At 50.1% G+C, this 21,265-nt stretch overlaps 2 protein-coding genes across 2 annotated transcripts; both read right to left on the minus strand.

Moving 5' to 3' along the window:
* Positions 1-13,539: 13,539 nt before the first annotated feature.
* On the minus strand, positions 13,540-18,666 carry FFAR3 (free fatty acid receptor 3). The gene is given in 3 exon segments (XM_058706642.1): positions 13,540-14,042; positions 14,045-14,985; positions 18,523-18,666. Coding segments are annotated over 3 exon segments (1,185 nt in total). The 5' UTR covers positions 18,665-18,666; the 3' UTR covers positions 13,540-13,940.
* On the minus strand, positions 18,658-21,198 carry FFAR1 (free fatty acid receptor 1). The gene is made up of 2 exons (XM_058706643.1): positions 20,323-21,198; positions 18,658-19,939 (listed from the first exon to the last, which is right to left on the minus strand). The coding sequence occupies exon 2, from the start codon at positions 19,624-19,626 to the stop codon at positions 18,664-18,666; it is 963 nt and encodes a 320-aa protein (XP_058562626.1). The 5' UTR covers positions 19,627-19,939; positions 20,323-21,198; the 3' UTR covers positions 18,658-18,663.
* Positions 21,199-21,265: the final 67 nt, after the last annotated feature.

Genomic DNA, 21,265 nt, shown 5'->3' on the forward strand with positions numbered 1-21,265 from the left:
AAACAGGCTCCAGGCTCCGAGCCATCAGCCCAGAGCCTGACGCGGGGCTCGAACTCACGGACCGCGAGATCGTGACCTGGCTGAAGTCGGACGCTTAACCGACTGCGCCACCCAGGCTCCCTAAGCTAACTTTTTTTTAAAGTAATTCACTGAATATATTGAGTATATACCAGGACTAACCAGGGTAGGGGGTCAGATACTTTGAGTACAGGCCCCTCCATTCTGGATTTTATTTTTTTATTATTTTTTTAATTAATTAATTAATTTTAAATTTACATCCAAGTTAGCATATAGTGCAACAATGGTTTCAGGAGTAGATTCCTTAATGCCCCTCACCCATTTAGCCCATTCCCCCCCCCACAACCCCTCCAGTAACCCTCTGTTTGTTCTCTATATTTAAGAGTCTCCTATATTTTCTCCCACTCCCTGTTTTTATCTTATTTTTCCTTCCCTTCCCCTATGTTCATCTGTTTTATTTCTTAAGTTCCACTTAAGAGTGAAATCATATGATATTTATCTTTCTCTGGCTGACTGACTTTGCGTAGAATAATACACTCTGGCTCCATCCACATTGTTGCAAATGGCAAGATTTAATTCTTTTTGATGACTATATGTGTGTGTGTGTGTGTGTGTGTGTGTGTGTGTGTGTGTGTATGCATATATATGTGTATATCTATCAAATATATATATATGCCAAATATATATATATATATCTTTCAAATAAATATATATATACACATACACATACACACACATATATATACACACAACGCACACACACACACCACATCTTCTGTATCCATTCATCAGGTGATGGACATTTGGGCTTTTTCCATAATTTGGCTTTTGTTGATAATGCTGCTGTAAACATTTGGGCGCATGTGCCCCTTCGAATCAACATTTCATAGCCTATGGATAAATACCTAGTCATGCCATTGCTGGGTTGTAAGGTAATCTATTTTTAATATTTTGAGGAACCCCCACACTGTTTTCCAGAACAGCTGCGCCAGTTTGCATTCCCACCAGCAGTGCAAAAGTGTTCCCCTTTCTCCACATCCTCGCCAACATCTGTTGTTTCCTGAGTTGTTAATTTTAGCCATTCTGACAAGTGAGAGGTGGTAACTCATTTTGGTTTTGATTTGTATTTCCTTGATGATGAGTGATGTCGAACATCTTTTCATGTGTCTGTTAGCTATCTGGATGTCTTCTTTGGAAAAGTGTCTGTTCATGTCTTTTGGCCATTTCTTCGCTGGATTATTTGTTTTTTGGGTGTTGAGTTTGACAGGTTCTTTATAGATTTTGGCTACTAGCCTTTTATTTATTTAATATGTCATTTGCAAATATCTTCTCCCATTCCATCAGTTGCCTTTTAGTTTTGTTGATTGTTTCCTTTGCTGTGCAGAAGGTTTTGATCTTGATGAGGTCCCAATAGTTCACTTTTGCTTTTGTTTCCCTTGCCTCTGGAGACCTGTCTAGTAAGAAGAAGTTGCTGCACCCGAGGTCAAAGAGGTTTTTGCCTGCTTTCTCCTCTAGGGTCTTGATGGTTTCCTGTCTCACATTTAGGTCTTTCATCCATTTTGAGTTTATTTTTTGTGCATGGTGTAAGCCTAATTAAAATTAAAAGTTTATTTTTTGTGTAAGTAAGAAAGTGGTCCAGGTTCATTCTTCTGCATGTCACTGTCCAGTTTCTCCAACACCATTTGCTGAAGAGACTCTCTTTTTTCCACTGGATATTCTTTCCTCCTTTGTTGAAGATTAGTTGGCCATACATTTGCAGGTCCATTTCTGGGTTTTGTATTCTGTTCCATTGATCTATGTGTCTGTTTGTGCAAACATCTCAAACTTCTGTGCCCTATTCTGTGTTCCAGCTTGGTCAGAATCAAGGTGGTGAATGTTCCTCCATTATTATTATTTTTTTTTTTTAATTTTAAAAGCTTACATAATCATGCAAGAATATATCCTTCTTGTCAAAGGATTCAACAATACAGAAGTGAAATGTGAAATGCTACTTCACTTCTCCAATGCACTTCTTCCTTTCTAGGGGTAATCTGTTTATTTATACCCATATATGTACATACAGAAATGTAAAGTTTTAAAAATTGCATAGATGGAGTAATACTATGCATATTGCTTTGAAACTTCATTTTTCACTATTTAATATGTCTGATGAACTGTCACATTATTGAAGTTTTCAGTTCTTTTGTAATGACAAACAGTGCTTCAGTAAATGTCTGTCTGGCTGTCTATCTATCTATCTAAATACATGTATTTTCGTTACATGTATTAAAATTTTTTTAATGTTTATTTACTTTTGAGAGAGAGAAAGAGAGAGAGACAGAGAGACAGAGTGCAAGCGGGGGAGGGGCATAGAGAGAGGCAGACAGATTTTGAACCAGGCTTGAAACACGAGATCATGACCTGCATCAAAGTCGGACACTTAATCAACAGAGCCACCCAGGCGCCCCTGGTTAGATGGATTTTTAGATATATAATTGATAGAACTCCTGGGTCAAAGAGATGTTCTTTAAAATTTTTGATAGCTATTTATGTGTTACCTTCCTGAAAATGTTCAGTAATTTACATTCCTACCAACCATGTATGAGGGTACCCATTTCTGTGCACCTTCTCCAATAGTGGATATTTTGAATCTTTAATATTTTTTGCTAATAGGATGGGTAAAAACGATGATGTCTTATTGTTTACGATGTATTGCAGTTGATTACAATGTGAGGTATTGATTACATGTGAAGGATTCTTTCTAATTAAGTGATCCAAACCCATTTCGCATCAGTGGGAGGGAATGGGCTATTCAGTAAATTATGTTGGGATAGTTGAGTATACATTTGAAAGAGTTACAACTTGACAATAAAAGTAAAATCCAGCTTTGCTGAAGATCAGATATATCTTTTAAAACTATAGAAGTTGTATAGGTATTATATAAGATCGTTTTTAAGCCTTGCAACTGAGAAGGCTTTTTTTCTAGCATGACAGAAATGTAGAAGTCATGGAAGTAATGATAAACTTTAGCACATAAAAACATAAAGCCATGGGAAAAGTTACTAACAAAGTAAAAGACCCCATCTTTCTGCATATAAAACTGAAAAAGCATTTGTAAATGCAAACATTGATAGATATGCAAATACCCTGCAAACTAATAAGAAAAAGGCAACTATAGGAAAAAAGATAAATGACTATATTCAATATGCAAATATTTGCTACCTCATTTTTTTTTAGGTTTATTTACTTATTTTGAGAGAGAGAGCACGCGTGCATGCACACGCGCAAGCCAGAATGGGGCGGAGAGAGAGAATCCCAAACAGGTCAGCATGGAGCCTGACATGGGGCTCAGAATCATTAACTGTGAGATCATGACCTGAGCCCAAATCAAAAGTCAGATGCTTAACCAACTGAGCCACCCAGGCACCCTACTACCTCACTTTTTATAAGAGAAATTAAAAGTAAAATAGTACTGAGGGGATGCTTAATTTTATGTATGAGAGTGGCTGGGCCACAGTGCCCATGTATTTGGTCAAATGTTATTCTAGATGTTTCTGTGAGGATACTTTTGGATGAGACTTACATTTAAATTGGTAGACTTTGAGTGAAGCAGATTTCCCTCCAATCAGTTGAAGACCTGAATAGAAGGCTGGGCTTCCCTGAGCAGGAAGGAGTTCTCCAGCAGACTGCCTTCATATTTCCTTTGCCACGTTGACTCCCAGCCCCAGACTACCTTTGGACTTGAACTGCAACTTTTTGGACCTGAGTCTCCAGCCTGCCAGCCTCCTCCATCAGATTTTGGGCTCACAAACCACCACAGTCACGTGAGCCAATTTCTTAGATAAATCTCTTTCCATGCATACACACATCCTATGGGCTCTTTCTCTGGAGGACCCTAATACACCGAGTTACCGAGTTTTAAATGCCAACTTAAAAAAAAAGCTAAAATGTGATATTTCCCCTTGTTGCAGAGTATGGAGCCTCCTACAGACGGTTGGCGACAGAGTTGATTCATCTGGGGAAGGTAATTTGTCCATATTTAAAATATCAAATGCATGTACCATGTAATACAGCGGCACCTCTTACAAAATGTATAAATGCACTGACATTTATGCAAAAGGATGTTCCTTGTAGCATTATTTATAACAGTGGAAAGTTAGAGATACTTTTTCTTATTCATTCATTTTTTTTTTTTAATTTTTTTTTCTTTAACTTTTTTTTTTATTTATTTTTGAGACAGAGAGAGACAGAGCATGAACGGGGGAGGGTCAGAGAGAGAGGGAGACACAGAATCTGAAACAGGTTCCAGGCTCTGAGCAGTCAGCACAGAGCCCGACGCGGGGCTCGAACTCACATACCGCGAGATCGTGACCTGAGCCGAAGTCGGACGCTTAACTGACTGAGCCACCCAGGCGCCCCTCTTATTCATTCATTTATTTATCAAATACCAAATGCCTATTCTGTGCTAGATACTGTTTTAGGCACCTGGGTATACAGAACAAATGAAACAGACATGGTGTCTGCTGACAAGGGCTTCCCAGCGTACAGGGAGGAACCACATACTAAAAAAACGAACAGCCAAATATGCAAATCAAACTGTCATAGCGCAGTGTGGGATAATGTCAAGTGGTGAGGGTTACTTGAGATTGGGTGATCAGGGAAGGCCTCTCTAAAGTGACGTTGGCAAGAAAACCTGAAAGAAGAGGTTACCCGGCCAGGTCAAGCAGAGGAGAAACTGTGTGCAGAGACTGAGAGCCTGGCTGCTCGAGGCCAGGCCAGCAGAGTGATGTCGATGAAAGTAGGATGAGCCCCCAAGGGCTTAGAGACCGGGAGAGGCAGGGACAGATGGCACAGGGCCTGGAAGCCAGGAAGAGAGGATAGGAATGGACAGTGGACAATGACACGATCCAGTTATGTTCTTCAAAGGCCCCCCCCTGGCTGTGATGTGAACCAACGAGGATGAGGACGAGTAGAAAAGCCAGGTTGGAAGCTTTTGGAGTCCAGGTGAGAGATCGTAGTTGCTGTGCTTTGGAGAGAAGCAGGTTTGTGCCAGACACATTCTGGAGGTAGACGCAGTAGGACTCGATGATGAATTGTGTGTGGGCAGTAAGGGAGTGGGCGTCAAGAATGGCTGTTGTGCGTTGGTGGGATAGTGGTGCGCGTAGTTGCCTTCTAAGAATGGCTTTCTGAGCACTGTACCCCTGTCCAGACGGCCGCCAGGGCCACCAGGTGCCACAAGGAGGCGGAGCGCTGAGTCTCTTCTATGGCTGGAAGGAATGCAGAGTGGTACGACCAACAGCAAACAGGTGGAAGGTATCTTTCGAAGTTAAACACTCAACCACCAGATGCCTCGGCCACGCCTCTCCTGGGTATTTGACCCAGAGAAGTGAAAACTCGAGTCCACACAAAAAACCAGTGCGTGAATGTTTAGAGCAGCTCCATCCATGACTGTCCTGAACCGAAAGAACCCAAGTGCCCGTCAGTGGGTGCACGGAGAAGCAAATGGTGATGTGTAGCCAGACAGTGGAACGAACCACTTCGCGCTAAAAGGAAACAAACCGTGATGCTCACAGTAACCGGGGCGAATGTCAGAGACCTTTTGCTGAGTGGAAGAAGAAAGTGTCAAAAGGTTAAAGACTGGATGCTTCCATTTAGGTGTCGTTTTTGAAGAGATAAATACGATAGACCTGTGGTTGTCGGTGGTTAGGAGCCAGGGGAAGAAGTGACTATAACTGTTGCTTATCTTGATCGTGGTGGTGGTTACAGGAATCCATGAGTGTTAAAATTCACAGAACTGTTTAGTCCTCCCTGAAAAAGTTCCTTTTTATTGCATTATCATTTTAAAAATAAAAAAAAAAATGAAACCTTAAAAAAAAAAAAGATTCCTGGGTTTCTGGCAGGGGCAGGTAGGTGGATGGTGTTGCCACTCCCCGGGGTGGCCTAGGCTGGGGTGGGGGTTCAGATGTGGGGAAGGGAATGAAGAGCTCAGTTCGGACGTGTGAAGTTGAGATGTTCAAAGTTGGGCGCACAAAAGTCTGGGGCTGGAGATGGAAATTTGGTTAGAGCCGTGGCCATGGATTAGAACACCTGGGGAGAGGGGGTGAAGAGCAAGAGCAAAAGGGGACGGCCTTCCAGAACAATGCCTACCAGAGCATGGGAGCGGGAGGAGGAGCCAGGGTTGAGATAGAGGCCCCCAGGGATTGTGGGAGCTCCTCCGTGGGCGCCTCTGCTCTGCTGTGCCCTGCCTGTGTCCGCCAGAGACCTCCCTTGAGAGGGCGGGGTGGCGGGTAGCTTTAGAGCAGGGCTGCTGGCCGGGGCAGGGACTTGGAAATGCTAAGGGCGATTTTAGAAAGTCAGCAGATCTCTGCAGCTGTTTGCCATCGGATCTGGGCAAAGTTATCTCTGAGCTGCACTTGTGGCAAAATGACACTTCCTCCTGCTTCTTTCGCCACCCATTCCCAGTATCTGAACCCTCCTCGGTGTCCACGGCTGCAGAGGCCACACTGGAAGCCTGAGAACCAGATCACAGCCCTCAGGCCTGCCTCTTTTTCACCATACACAACACTTTAACGTTTCATCGGCTTAAAAAAAAAAAAAAAAAAAAAGGGTAAGATTTCAAAAAACAGCAGTAACAGCTGGGTTTTCAGCTGGGAGAAGCGGAAGGTATGGCAGGCCCTGGGCCCACAGCCCTTCTTGGTGTCAAGACAGGAGTTGAGTTCTGACGAGCTGTGCATTCCCCAGTTGGCCATAGACCGCGTGGGTCTCCAGCACCCAGATAAGAGCTGGTTGCCACCGATCACATGCTTGCACCACGGTTTCTGCCCTTTCCTGTAACCTGGGTGCCCGTATTACAGCAGTCACGTCTGCAGAAGGGCACAGCAAAAGCAGAGACCTGCGTGGCTTTTTGAAATGTGGGAAGGTTTATCGCCGACGTTATGTACACATATAATATGAGGTGACACAGAGAGGCGAGGTGACGTGACTTTTTTTAATCAGCTATTTTTAGAGAGGCTACATTTACACGCAATAAAAATGCAGCCATTTTAAGCACACAGTTCGAGAGGTTTTGACAAACGTAGAAATCTCTGTAACCCCCTACCCCAGTCAAATTCTAGAACACTCCCATCACTCTCGAATGTCCCTCTGGCATCTTCCCATTCATCCTTCCCCCTTCTCCTCCGTGGCTCCTGGCAACCACTGATCTGCTTTCTCTCAGTACAGGGGTTCTGGGACCAATTCTGAACAGGGGTGGGGGGGATGGCTTCCCCCACACCACCAAGCAATTCTCTAGACACCAGCTGGGTGTCTTGCGATGCAACTTAACTCTCCCTAGAGATAGTGTCACATTCCACAGCTCAAGGGGCTCGGTCCTACAAGACTACCCTAGCCCCCCGCACTCCGCCGCCATGTCAGACGTCAATTGCCGGTCCAAGCTGTCACCTGTGCTTCTGACACACTGGCTACAGTTCGAGGTAACCATGACCCCCTTTTTGGGTTCAGTGAATTTGCTAGAGCGGTTCACAGAACTCACAGATACATTTTACATACGAGATCGCCCATCAGTTCTAAAAGGCCATGACCCAGAGACAGCCAGATGGAAGAGACACATAGAGCAAAGCATGAGATGGGGGAGGCGTGTGAAGCTTCCATACCCTCTCCTAGTGCTCCGCTCTCCCCAAATCTCCACAGGTTCACCAAGTGGAAGCATTCTGAGCCCCGCTCGTTTGAGTTCACATGGAGGCTTCATTACACGGGCGCAATTGATTCATTGATTACATAGGCCATTGGGACTGATTCGACCTCCAGCGCCTCCCCCTGTCTCCAGAAGTCAGCAGGTCAGGACTGAAAATACCAACCCTCTAATCCCTCAGTTGGTTCCTCTGGCACCTAGCCCCCACTTTTAGGTGGGGGTCCAAGAGTTACCGCCGCATAACAAAAGACGGCTTCGTTGCTCTCATCGCTCAGGAAATCCCAAAGCTTTTAGGAGCTCTGTGGCAGGAATGGGCCACCGCTGGACAACTATAATCCTTGGCTGAAGACCAAATACATTTTTTATGATAAATCACAGTGTCAGAGTCAGAGGCTGTATGGTCACCTTTGTCAGCAGTGTGTTACTTTTATTGCCTAGGGGTATGCCGTTGCATGGCTACATCACAGTTTTTACATCCATTCTCTTTTTAAAACAAATTTTTTTTTAATGTTTATTTTTGAGAGAGAGAGAGAGAGAGACAGAGCACGAGCAGGGGAGGGGCAGAGAGAGACGGAGGCACAGAATCGGAAGCAGGCTCCAGGCTCTGAGCTGTCGGCACAGACCCCAACGCGGGGCTTGAACCCGTGAACCGCAAGATCATGACCTGAGCCGAAGTCGGACGCTTAACCGACTGAGCCACCCAGGTGGCCCCACATCCTTTCGCTTTTGATGGTCACCTGCACCATTTCCCGAATGGGGCTATTATGATCAAAGCCGCTGTGAATATTTCTGTACAGTCTGCGTTGCGTACACGGGGTTGCTCTCGTCCTCCTGAGTGACACCTAGGAAGCCATCGCCGGGTTGTGAGGTCAGAAGTGATGCCTCCAAAGCCCCTGTGCGTCTCTCTTGTCCCGGAGCCTGGCCGGATGCCTCACCAGGCTGGCTGGGGTCCGGCTGGCGTGCAACAACAGCAGCGAGCGCTGCCACTACCCCCACCCGGGGCCCAAGCTTGCTGGCCTGTTTGTTCGGTTCGCTCTGCAGTGAACTTTCCTGTTTACATCTTTTCCAGCTGACCTTTTGATTCACAGCATGTAATTTGATTGTTTTCTGAAGGATAAACAAACAATGAGTTATTTTGAAGGCGGTTTCCAGGGTGTTGGGAAGAGGAGGTTTGTGCTCTAAGCACCAAGAACCACTAGGAAACAATTGCCAGAAAGGGGAGGGGGGGTGCAGGGACACGGTAAGCAGCAAGCCCCTGATTGTGGGCATGAATTGTTCAGTGGTGAATTAGACATCCAGGAAATCATCTCCTCATCTTCATGTAGCCATTACCTGTGGTACAGTGACTCCACAGGCAGGAAGACTGGGTAGCTCTCCTGTTTCTAAGAACACCGATTGGGGCCAAGTGTCCTTCCACAGGACATCGCTCACGATCCCCATCCCCATTCATTCAACACTCTCTTGTTTCCATGGCAATCTATGTCCCATAATAAGCACGGGAATTTTTTTCTTAGTTATTTTATTTATTTATTTTTATATAATTTATTGTCAAGTTAGCTAACATACAGTGTATACAGTGTGCTCTTGGTTTCGGGGGTAGATCCCCGTGATTCATCGCTTACATACAACACCCAGTGCTCATCCCAAGACGTGCCCTCCTCGATGCCCATCACCCATTTTCCCCTCTGCCCCGCACTCCCCCCCATCAACCTTCAGTTCGTTCTCTGTATTTAAGAGTCTCTTATGGTTTGCCTCCCTCTCTGTTTGAAACTATTTTTTCCCCTTCCCTTCCCCCATGGTCTTCTGTTAAGTTTCTCAAATTCCACATATGAGTGAAAACATAGGATATCTTTTTCTCTGACTGACTTATGTCCCTTAGCATAATACCCTCCAGTTCCATCCATGTTGTTGCAAATGGCAGAATTACATTCTTTCTCATTGCCAAGTAGTATTCCATTGTATATATAAACCACATCTTCTTTTTTTTTTTTTTTTCCAACGTTTTTTATTTATTTTTGGGACAGAGAGAGACAGAGCATGAACGGGGGAGGGGCAGAGAGAGAGGGAGACACAGAATCGGAAACAGGCTCCAGGCTCCGAGCCATCAGCCCAGAGCCTGACGCGGGGCTCGAACTCACGGACCGCGAGATCGTGACCTGGCTGAAGTCGGACGCTTAACCGACTGCGCCACCCAGGCGCCCCTTTTTTTTTTTTTTTTTAACCAGAGAGGTCATATCAGAGAGAGGAAGGTAAAGAGTTGAGCACTTTCTCACACTATTTCACTTTACTTGTTTCCTCCATTGCAAACTCTGCGTCCCACTTCTAATTCGCCTCTCCCAGGATTTACAGCCTGGCTTCTTTCACATTCTTTCTTTTATTGCCACTCTGCTTCCTGCTTTTGGATGATTGTTGCAACTAATTTTGCAGAATCCCAGGATTCTTGCTCACCCCATCTATTCCTCCCTCCCAACCCGGACTTGGCCTACTTTTTGCACCCCCTTCCAGCATCCACATGAAGCAGATTTACCTCTCCTGCTTTGTATTACAGCTTCCCTTGCCCTGCTGGGCGTATTCACAGGCTGAGAGGTCACTTGCTAAAATACCCAAAGACTCTGGTCACCGGTGATGTATTTAACTCAGGGAAAGGCATCAAGTCAGCCTGCCTTCCCGTATACCCAGCTTCCTCTCTGCTTCCTGCTTTCCCCTCTGCCCTCCTCTGATGGGGAATTGGTTTATAAATAGTTTGACTCGTTGTGGCACAAGCCTGTAGCAGGTGAACTACTCACTGCTTTGTATTGAACTGTCCTGCCTGTATTGAACTGTCCCTGCCAGTTTCTTAATGATTTTGTGAGTAGGTTTCTGGCCACACTTGGAGATTTAAAACTTCTGGCCTCCTCTCTCTGTCCTATAAGCTAAGCCTTAACCTATGGCCCTGGGAACCTGTGGCAGGGATGAGGCAAGTCTACCCTTCCTCCTACCCTTCTGGGTTGTGCTGCCCTAGGTCTTGCTGAAGGGGAAACCCTTCCTTCTAAAAGGGAAAATCTCCTCCTCCATCATGGCCATCAATGAGCTCCTTTTGTAAACCTTTAAAAACCTGTTTGTTTTTTAAGTTTATTTATTTATTTTGAGAGAGAGAGCACAAGCAAGGGAGGGGGAGAGAGAGAGAGAGGGAGAAAGAGAGAGTCCCAAACAGGCTTTGCACTGTCAGCACAGAGCCCAATGTAGGGCTCGAACTCATAAGCCGTAAGATCGTGACCTGAGCTGAAATCAAGAGTCAGACACTTAACTGACTGAGCTACCAGAAGCCCCTAAAAATTTGTTTTGTTAACTAGCCAAGTTATATTGCTGAGAAACCTTGTTCTCTAAAATCACAGACTGTCAGAAATTGGCTGTTTGAAATCCTTTCAGTAAGAATGGAGTATCCCTCTGCTGCTAGGAGGATCTGAGCAGCAAAAGCTTTTCAAACCCCAGAGCTTCAGACAAAGAGTTTTCAGACAAAAATCCTACCTTTATCGTTTATTCGTATTTTCCAAAGGAACAGGACCCTGAGTCCGTTTCTCAGCCCAGGCCTGAAATTGACCTCTTTGCATACAGGCCTGCTTAGCTCAGAGCCTGGCAAGCACTGCTTCACTGAAACTTCACCTAAACAGTCCCTTACCCCAAATTCTACACTAGCCCTGTCTTTTCTCTTGTGAGACGCCCATGCTTCCTCTGGAATGGGGTCTCCTTTGCTCCAGAAGGATAATAAACTTCACCTCATGGGGCTACGGGGCTATGGTTGAGTGAGACAGGCTTTATCACTCTGTGGGATGGGTTCTCTAGCTCATGGATTCTCAGCAGGGCCAACATTGCCCCCCAGAGAGGTGAAAATTAGTTCCAAGGAAGCAATGGTTTGTGGCTTTCAAAGGGCCATGCACACACAGGAGTAGGTATCGAGTGTGTCTGTTGTATTAAAGTTTCACAGGCAGGGAAGAGTAAGGTGCTGAATAGGAAAAAATATCCAAAAAGGCTCCTTGAGAGGACAGAGATACAAAGAAATTTGAGAAACAGTGCTGTAGCTAAATATCGAGTAGCTTTTGGTGTCCATTGTGAGTCAGGTGCCCAATTACTGGCTCTCTTTTGCAGCTAGAACTGTGTTCTTCTGACCGCTGTCTTGGGAGATCCAAGCTGGCTTGACCTCTTCTGGCATCCCCAGAATTTCCACCTCCCCCTTCGGGGCCCCCCACATGCTTACTCTGCCAACCGGTGAGAGGGCACGATGCTCATCACTCACACACGTGCTCCCACGCCCTCTGTCTGCCAGTCTCGTTTCTCTGCTTTAGTCCCAGGATACACCTTCCATTCTTCCCTGAACAGCCCTTTCCCTTGGCTCCTGCAAAATCCAGAAAACACTACCGCAGTCCCCTCACCACCACCCAGACAATGGCCCCAGCATCTGATGACTTTTCACCCTCCCCACCCCTAGCCTTTTGCTTATACAGACCGGGGAGGGGGTAGTGCTGGGTGATGGTTGGAACCAGAAAAGCCCTCTAAGCTGCCTCTTATTCTTCATGATAAACCCTGAGAAAAGGGTCAGGCTCCTATTGTTCTTGGCTTTCTCTAGAATGTGGAGTTTCCAACTCCTTTTTGTCCCCAGTTGGGTCCTTGTTACCAGTTTTGGAGTCGCAGGACTCCCTGTCACCCTTGTTCCCTTTCTGAACCATGTAGACTCATATTTATATTAACTTCTTAGCTTCCACCAGGGACTGAGTTCCTTGGGACAGAAGATGAGTCACAGGTCAGAGAGACAGCTCAGGCTTTCATCTCTGCACCGAGATGATGGCTCTCTCCTTCCACCCGAAACCCAATCCCTCACCCACAGCCAGCCCTCATTCTCCAGCGACCTTAACCCCAGCAAGAAAGCAGATGCTAATATTAAAAGTCCTTGCCGTTCTCAGCCCAGCCACCTGCACACGGTTCTCAGCCCGGCCACCTGCACACTGTGGGTGCACAACAAATGTTTTTGAACTAAGGCCAAGTGGGTGCCAACACGTGCCCACGTGTCTCTGGTTGCCTTGCTGGGCGAGGAGGCTCTGACCGACTGTTTCTCATGCACCACTCCTCAGGAAGAAAGGCAAACTTACTAAATGGTCACATCTCGCTAAAAATAGCTAAGAGTATGCATCTATCTTTGAAGTCAACTGTGCTGACTAATTTATTTTTTCAAGTGGGTTTCTAATAAAAAATAGGGGAAGAGGACTTAGCAACGCAGAGAGCTGAGCTGCTTTGCATGTAGTTCCAGTTTTCCTCGCGGCCTGTTTACATTTGTCCCGGCCACACTGGCTCACTGGCTCTGAAAGCCAGACTAGGCATCATCCATATGGCATCATACGGATGATACGCAGCTGGAGTCAAGAGAGCAGAGTGGGTGAGGGGCACGGGACTCCGAGTCGGCTAATTCCAGCCTCCAGTCCTGCTTCGGTCACTTACTGGCTGTAGGATCTCAGGTAGAAGGCTTCACCTGCCTGGGCCCATTCCCTCGTGTATAAAGTGAGTTATTCTCACTTGCTCATTTAATAACAGTACCTGCCACAGGGTTATCGAAGAAGATAATGGGTCAGGCCAAGTCCTTCCCCTAAGTGAGCTGGTATTTTTATGTCTCCAACCTGGATCCTTTCCCGACATCTAGGCATCCTGTGGTTTAGCCCTTTCCCTCCGGAGTCTGGGTGTTTTATCCTTCCATCCGCCAATCCCACCTGATCCAGATACATCATAAACAACAACAAAAAAAAAAAAAAAAAAAAAGAATAAGGAAAGACCATTCTCTTTTGCTTGCTACCAAATTTATTGGTAATTTTTCTACTATGATTTTTCATAAATGTCCCTAAAAGTCTGAATTTACTGAACAATGGGAACCTTCTGTGAGAGCAGGATGCTCCCTGAAGCCTGGCCTGTGTCCCCACTCTCACCCTGCTGGGTAGGAACAGCTCTGAAGGGTGGCTTCTTCCACTGCCTGGCACATCTCTCAGGCCTTCGTCACTGCTGTCGATTCCTCCTCCGTCACCTTAAGGAAAGCCCAGGAGCTGGCCGTGGGGGCTCCCGCTTCTCTGGTGCCCGCCCTCCTCCTGTTTCCCAGGGCTGAATCCCTAGGGGGCAGGGATGGGAAGCGAGGGCAGTTGGGTGAGACCGAGAGAGCCGGGCTTGGGTGAGCACAGCCTGGTGCTCAGTCACGTCAGTCCCCAGCCCCCTGCTCCCCGGTCCTGCCCGACTTGAGCTACGAGATCCCCCGCCAGGCCCCTCGGCAGCCCAGCCTGCTCCACAGCCCTCCAGGAGTCTCCCTCCTGTTCTCTACGTTGGACAGCTCCCCCGGCTGCCCCCCTCGTCATTCTTGTCCTTCAGTTGCATGCTGTCCTCCTGCCTCCAAGGGCCCCAGGCCCCCGTCAGCCTCCTCAGCAGCCCCTGAAAGTCAGCCTGAAACCCAGAGGATGAAAAGTAGTAGACAAGCGGGTCGACGCAGGAGTTCAAGGTGCTGAGGAGCAGCACGTAACTTCTCCACGCCGGGCTTTCGCCCTGGATGTAGCCCACGACGTGGGACACGTTGTAGGGCCCAAAGCAGACGAGGAAGTTGAGCAGCGTGGCCACCACGAGCCCAACCACCCTCCTCCGCCGCCGGTGGTTGGTGCCTCTGCTGAGCACCCACACCAGGTGGCTGTAGCAGTAGATGGTGATGAGCAGGGGCACCCCAAAAAGGACCACAGCCATCTCCAGCCTGACAGGCAGGAGAATCGCCAGCTGGTCCTTCTGGAACTCCAGGTAGCAGGTGCCGTTGGTGGCCTCCCCGGAGAATTCCATCACGTAGACCACGCTGCAGTGAGCGGCAGCCAGGAGCCAGCAGGCCCCGCTGACCAGGCCGGCCTGTCCCGGCCTCGGCCGGGCCTTGTACCACAGCGGGTAGGCCACGCTGAGGAGGCGTTCGACGCTCACAGCTGCCAGGAAGAGGGAGGTGAGGTAGAGGGTGGTGAAGAAGAGGGATCCGGAGAGGGGGCAGAAGATGAAGGGCAGGGGCCAGCGCATGCCGTGGGCCGCCTCCACCATGCGGAAGGGCAGGAAGAGCAGCAGGAGCAGGTCTGAGAGCGTCAGGTTGAGCAAGAGCACGTCCACAGCCACCGGGCGGCGCCGCAGCTTGCCCACGAAGATCACCAGGGCCGCCAGGTTGAGGGGGAGCCCCACGAGGAAGGTGAAGAGGTACACAGAGAAGTAGAGCCAGTGATTGCCGGGGGAGAAGGACCGGTCCGGGCTGGCGTCCATGGTGATGGCCACTGGAGAAAGAGGCGGACGGAGGTGGCAGTCTGGGTGGGGACCTTGGTGCCCCATGCCGACAGCATCTCGACCGTTGGCAGGGAACACTGTCACCTCCCCGACTCCCTCATTGCCCCCCCCCCCCCGATGCTTTCCTCAGCAGCGTCAGCCTGCCTGTCTTCCTGGTCATACCCTGTCGCCTGTCCCTGCCCCAAGAAAAGCAAGCGCCGAGGCTCCCCCTCCAGACCCCCCAGAGCCCCGTGCTCACCTGCTTATTCGAGAACCCAACTGCTTTTCCCCCAGCACCTCGCCGGCTCCTCTAGAGACATGTAGCTAGCTATTTATCTGGCAGAACTGATAAAGACAGATGACCTCATTCACCATTGGGCAATCGCACAAAAGATGCCTTTTGCTCCATCACGAGCACCGCGCGAGTATGCAAAATGAGGAGCAAATTCCACCGCGGCGTGCTCTCCGTGCTCTCCGGCTGCCTCGGAGGGGATGCTCTACCCAGCCCCGAGCCGACCTCATCTTCCCCTCCCTGATCCTCCACTTGAATTGCATCTGCTTCTCTGGAATGGCGGTCATCCAACTTGCCTTGTAAGGGCAGGAAGCACGACGCGGTGATGGAGGGCCCGTGCTCCGGAGCCAGAGCCCGGGTGCGATTCCGGCTCCATCACTAACTCTGGGCTTTGGGGCAAGTGACCCAAACTCTCGACCTCTGCTTTCTCGTCTGCAAAGCAGGGATAATCACAGTACCAATTTCGTAGGGTTTTGTTAGATTAAGGCATTGCTACTGCCTGTCGAGTGCTGAGAAGGGAAGCGGGCATGTTATGGTAAGTACTAACAGATGTTAGCTGCCAACATCGCAGTCATGGGTGTGGGCTCGTCTCTGGGGTGATGGGAATAACAACAGCACTAATAACGATAATGATGATTGAGGGGGCACGTAATCCGTGGCAGGCACTCTGCTTCTGAGGGCATCGCCAACCTGCCCTTCGCCTCACAGTGGGGAGGTGACTCACTGCTACAGCCTGTTAAGCATCACCAGCAGGGTTCAAACCGAAGCTCTGTCCAGCTTCAGAGACTTCTTCTCTATGTATTCATTCAAATATTTATGGAACATAATGAGATACCATTCTGTACCCGCTGGGATGGCCATAAGCAAAAAATTAGATAATACCAAGTGGCGGGGAGGATGTGGAGGAATGAGAGTCCTCATACTTTGCTGGTAAAAATATAAAATTGTAGGGTGCCTTTGGGAAGCAGTTTCTTGAAACAGTTCACATAAATCTACCAAATAACCCAGCTCCACTAATAGGTATCTACTTGAGCAGTGTTCATAATGGCCCCAAAGTAGAAACATCCCCTGGTGGCCCATCAGCTGGCGAACGGATCCACCATGTGGCATATGCACGCGATGGAATACTCTTTGGCAATAGGAAGGAACGAAACGCCCAGAATATGGGTGAAGCTCAAAAACGTTATGCCACGGGAAACAAGCCAGACATAAAAGACCCTATATCGTATGTTTCCGTTTATATGAATTGTCCAAGATAGGCGACTTTATGGAGACAGAAAGTAGAAAGTAGATTGCCGGTTGCCTGGGGGCGTAGGGGGAAATGGAATCAATCAGCTGTAAACGAGCAGGAGGGCTCTTACCGGGGTGACGACCGTGTTCTAACCTGGATTCTAGTGATAGTGTGCAAGGCTTAGTCAGTGTACTAAAAACCCTTGACGTGTACGCTTGAAATGGGTGGATTTTATGATACGTAAATTTTATCTCAAGTAAGTTGTTAAAAATGGTGAGCAAAACAAGGATGTTGCTGCTGTGGGTCTGGTGGTGGTGAGGTCTAAGGGGATTGAGTGGTAGGAGGGTAGTACAGACTAACAGAGGCAGAGAACCACTGGGGAGGCCCTTCAGGCAAACAGAAAGGCAGGTGCACAGGCTAATCTGCTGGGGGCGCCTCTAGAAGGCTTAGGGCTGACGGGGTGGGGGTCACCAGGGTGCTGGGGGGCGGATCACGTGGGGCGTCGTGGACCCTCGGGAGGAACTAAATTCCACCGCCAGATGGAGGAGGTGCAATTCTCCGGAACAAGTGGCCCAGCACCAGCTGGAGCTCCGGAGCGGTGGGAGAGAGCGTCCCTGGCTTTATGGGAAGGCGCAGTGAGGCCGCTTGTGCTCAGGAGTTCGGGCTTTTACTGAAATTCTCTGCTGTCACCGCTGTGCGGGGAATAAACTTGTTTCTTGCTTCTGCGGAGCCCCGGGCAAGTTAGGTAACTTCTCTGGTCTGTTTTCATGTAAAACAGATAATGAAATTTTCTTTGGAAGGCTCTTGCGAGCATTCATTCGTTCGGCAAACACTTCCTGAGAACCTGCTACTACGTGCCAAGCTCCCTTCTAAGGTGCTGGGGGCAGATCAGCAAATGAAATCCCTTGCCCTTGTAGACACTGAAGCATAAAAAGAGGTAGCTTGTATACACCAGCGCGTGCACGCCAGGCACGTAGCTAGCCGTTCTGTAGCACAGGCTATGCTCACGGCGTGATCGCCTTTAGAGGAACAAGTCTGCTTCCTGCATCTTGCCTCATCAGAGCAGGTGCCCAGATGTTTGTCTCCTCCATGACCACTCTCCTCTCCCTGCTCTCACGGGTTCAGGGTGCCACTGTTTGCCTTTGCAAAGTGGACCACAAGGATGGGCGTTCACACTGATACCTCAAGTTCTTCCATATGTCCCCTGACCCTCGGGGGTCCTGCCTTGAGAGGATCGCATCACGCGTCCACCCCTTCCTTGCTGTAGAGCCTCAGGAAAACTCCTTAATCCTGCAAAATGAAGATGATAATAATACTTGGCTCCAGGACCATAGCTAACTTAAGGAGCGCCTTTGTACAAATTAGGAAAAGGCACCCCCACTCCAGGCGGTAGCGCCCTCCACCGAGGCGCCCTGCTTGAGGAGTGGGTGATATCTTTGTTCAAATTAGAATAACGTGCTCCTTCCTCTGGATGGAAGTAGTCCCATGCCGGGCACATGGATCGGTGAGCACAGCACAGGCTAGACTTTAGTCAATGTTTGTCCGTCTGCCTGGCACTCTCGTGCAGTGAACAACCTGCCCATCTGTACGGCAGCTGCGTAGCCAAATCAAAGGATTGTGTGAGTGTGAAATGGGACAACACTTGTAAAACACTCGCCCTGGTGACTGTCCCATATCAGGGACTCTATTTGTTAGGGACTCTTCTTGGTGTGGCTAGCATTTTCTCTCCCTGCGGAGGCGTCTTTTCCTACCAACTTCCTGTTCACAGTTCCAGTGCTGCCCTCTTGTGAGTGCCAAACGGCGTAACAGTGTCAGTATCTTGCCTCCTGCCTCTCCTCTTGTTCAGAAATTAAAATATTCTCTCCTAGGAGATGTTTGGGGAACAGCATCCCCCCGAACGTACCATCAGTGTGGCATTTCCTCTAGACTGGAAGAGAATTTCTGTAGCATTGGCAGGTGGGCGCGAGGAGAAGAGGGACAGGCAGAGGTGGGGAGTCACGCTGAGGTACGCGGAGGCAAGCTTACCTTCCTCCTGTGACCTGGCCCCCGGCCTCCGTCTTCCCTCCACTGGGATGCGGTCTTCGGCCGGGCTCAGTTCTTCCCATAAGCGGTTCCAAGGGTGCTTCCAGGCAAGGCCGCCCTGCAGTTCCTTCGGCGCAGTCCCCATCAGGGGCCTGCGAGAGCAGCCGGCCTCCCCTGCTCCATGCCCCTTCTCTCCAGCGGCGGCTGCTGCTTCTGGGATGTCCCTCCTTTCGTTCTCGCCACACTTGTCGCCCGGCCGGCACCCCCTCCCAGGTAGCCAGTCACCAACGGGTTGAGCACCACACTCCAGGCACCCGTGATGAGCCCCAGTTTCCGCCAGCGGCCGCCCGTGTCGGGGTGCAGGAAGGCAGCCACGTTGGAGGCGTTGTAAGGCCCTAAGCAGAGCAGCAGTGTGAGCAGAGCCCCGCCGGCCACCCAGGCTGCCCTCAGCTTCCGTCTGTGGCTCAGGCCTGACCGGGCCAGTGCCCGGAGGCAGCCCACGTAACAGAAGGCTGTGATGGTCAGGGGGAGGAAGAAGAGCAGGAGAGAAAGGCTGAGGCGAGCAGGGCCTGCTGAGGCCGGGTCCCAGGCCTCCAGGCAGACCGGAGAGCCGTTCACTGGCGTGTTGATGCCCAGGGAGCTGTTGGTATTGTCCGTCCAGCCTCCTGGAGCCTCCAACCCAAAGACCAGCCCCAGGTGACAGAGGACAAGGGCCCATATGGCCACACACACACCCCAGGAATAACGCGGCCTCCGGGCAGCTTGGTACCCCAAGGGGAAGGCAGCCCCCAGGTAGCGGCCGACACTCAAGGCAGCCAGGAAGCCCCCGCCAGCATAGAGCGGAGCAAAGTGGGCCAGGGCAAAGGCAGGACAGAGCGAGGCCGGCAGAGGCCAGGCGCCCAAGGCCAGGGCCTCCACCGCCTTCAGGGGCAGAGAGGCTGCCAGCAGGAGGTCAGAGCAGCCTAGGTGGAGGGCATAGACAAGGCTGGGGGTGAGGCGGAGCCGGGCATGGGACACGGCGCCCCCAATGGCCAGGGCGTTGAGTGGGAAGCCCAGTGCAAAGGCGGCCACGTAGAGGGCGAAGGAGAGCTGCGGGGGCAGGTCCATGGGGCCAGGGCTGGCCTCCACGCTCCTGACCTCCACTCGCTCCCCAGCCTCGGCTAGGCCCGTGGAGGGATGGGGGGATCGGGGGCTTCTGGGATCACAGACTGCTAGGGTATTAGAAGCCGTCCTGTGAGATATCAACTGTCTCAATGAGGGAGGCCCACGGAGAGAAGCGGCTCCAGTTAGCAGGTGAGCCCGAGTGAGGAGCGAGGACCGCTAGCCCTCAGTCGTCTGCTTTCTTCCCACCGTATCCTCTCTTAAAACACCATGGAAGCGTGCAGGTCCCATCGGAGGGAGAGCCTCCTGATTTCTGAGACTGGGGAGAGAAAAGGTAGAAAATCAGAGCCGGGTCCCACTGTGTGTGTGTTTTTCCTAGGACTAAGTCTCCTGAGTCCACCCTTCTCCCCTAATTCCCTGGGAAGAGAAGCAGCTGCCCCCCCCCACACCCCCAGGACCATGGAGAGCCTGCCCCGCAGACAGTGGAGTCGGGGGGGGGAGGTTGTCAGGATTTGGGTAAGGTGAAGGCTGTGGTAAAGGGCAGGCGAGGTGGGGCGCCAGGGCAGAGCCAGGGCAAGTCGGGTCCCATCAGTGCCACAGAGAATGACCTTGACCAACCTCAGGGAGCATCCTAAGCAGGTAAACTGGGGGGTCTGGGGAAAAACCGCTGTGGGGAGAGGAGCCACAGAAAGAGGGACTCACCTCTTGGTGCTGCCAGATGTCTCTGAGGCTCAGGAGTCCCCCTCGATGGCCTGAGGGAGGGTGTCCAGGATGGGCAGTGAGCCGGAAGGGAGAGGAGGGCGGGGTGGCAGGGCCATTAGCCTGAGGCACCAGCAGCCTGGCTGAGCAGCTAATGGGGCATCTCAGGCAGGAGCTGAGGCCAAGAGGTGAGGGTCCAAACAGCTGATGCAGACACAGGAAGGGGACAGCAATGAGGGCTTTTTCTAGGCAGCGTGAGGAGTGTGTAGCTAGTCCCTTAAAGGAGCAGGGTTGTTGAGGTACGACCAGACCACGGCTTGTTCAGACCCGCTGTGGGCGCTGGCTTCTCTCCTCCTGGGTGAGGCCGTGGGCAGGCCCCAGCTTTTTGAGCTCACTCGTAGATAAAAACTTTGGTGGTCCACACCGTGTCTGGGGACTGATATGTGCGAAAATGAAGTAATCATTTCAAGGTGTTTCCTCTGCCCTCCCTGGACCCACACAGGCTGTGGGCACATTTTGGGAGGAGAGGGCTTCTCTGTTTTCCCTCTCCTCTCCCTTCTGGCTTGATGACGGTAGTTTCGGACCCTTTCTTCTGGCATTGGCAGGAGCGGGGAGGAGGACAGGCAAGGGACGAGCCTCATTTGGTGGCGCTGAAGTGCTGGGCTGCGGTCCCCCCACTGCCTGTCTCTGGGGCACTGGGAGGGACCCTGGGAGGCACTCACTAAGGCCTGGATGGCGTGAGCCTCCCCCTGGCAATCGCCTCCAAAGAAATGATCGAATTCCCTTTCCGGACTTCAGTCACGAACGCCTCCCGTCCACGTCCTACATATGTGGTCCAGCACCTCCCTGGGGGTGTAGAAGAATTTGCCACCTGTTGTTTGTTATTTTGTCTTTGGGAAGCTGTCAGAACCAAGGAAAAATCAGAAGGAGGGCCGTTTCCTCTCCC

The sequence above is a fragment of the Neofelis nebulosa genome, chromosome 17, assembly GCF_028018385.1.
Source record: "Neofelis nebulosa isolate mNeoNeb1 chromosome 17, mNeoNeb1.pri, whole genome shotgun sequence".
Classification (NCBI taxonomy): domain Eukaryota; kingdom Metazoa; phylum Chordata; class Mammalia; order Carnivora; family Felidae; genus Neofelis; species Neofelis nebulosa.

What these genes read in the sequence shown, in the direction of transcription:
- FFAR1 (XM_058706643.1), bottom strand. Translation starts at nt 19,626, where the DNA reads ATGGACCTGCCCCCGCAGCTCTCCTTCGCCCTCTACGTGGCCGCCTTT.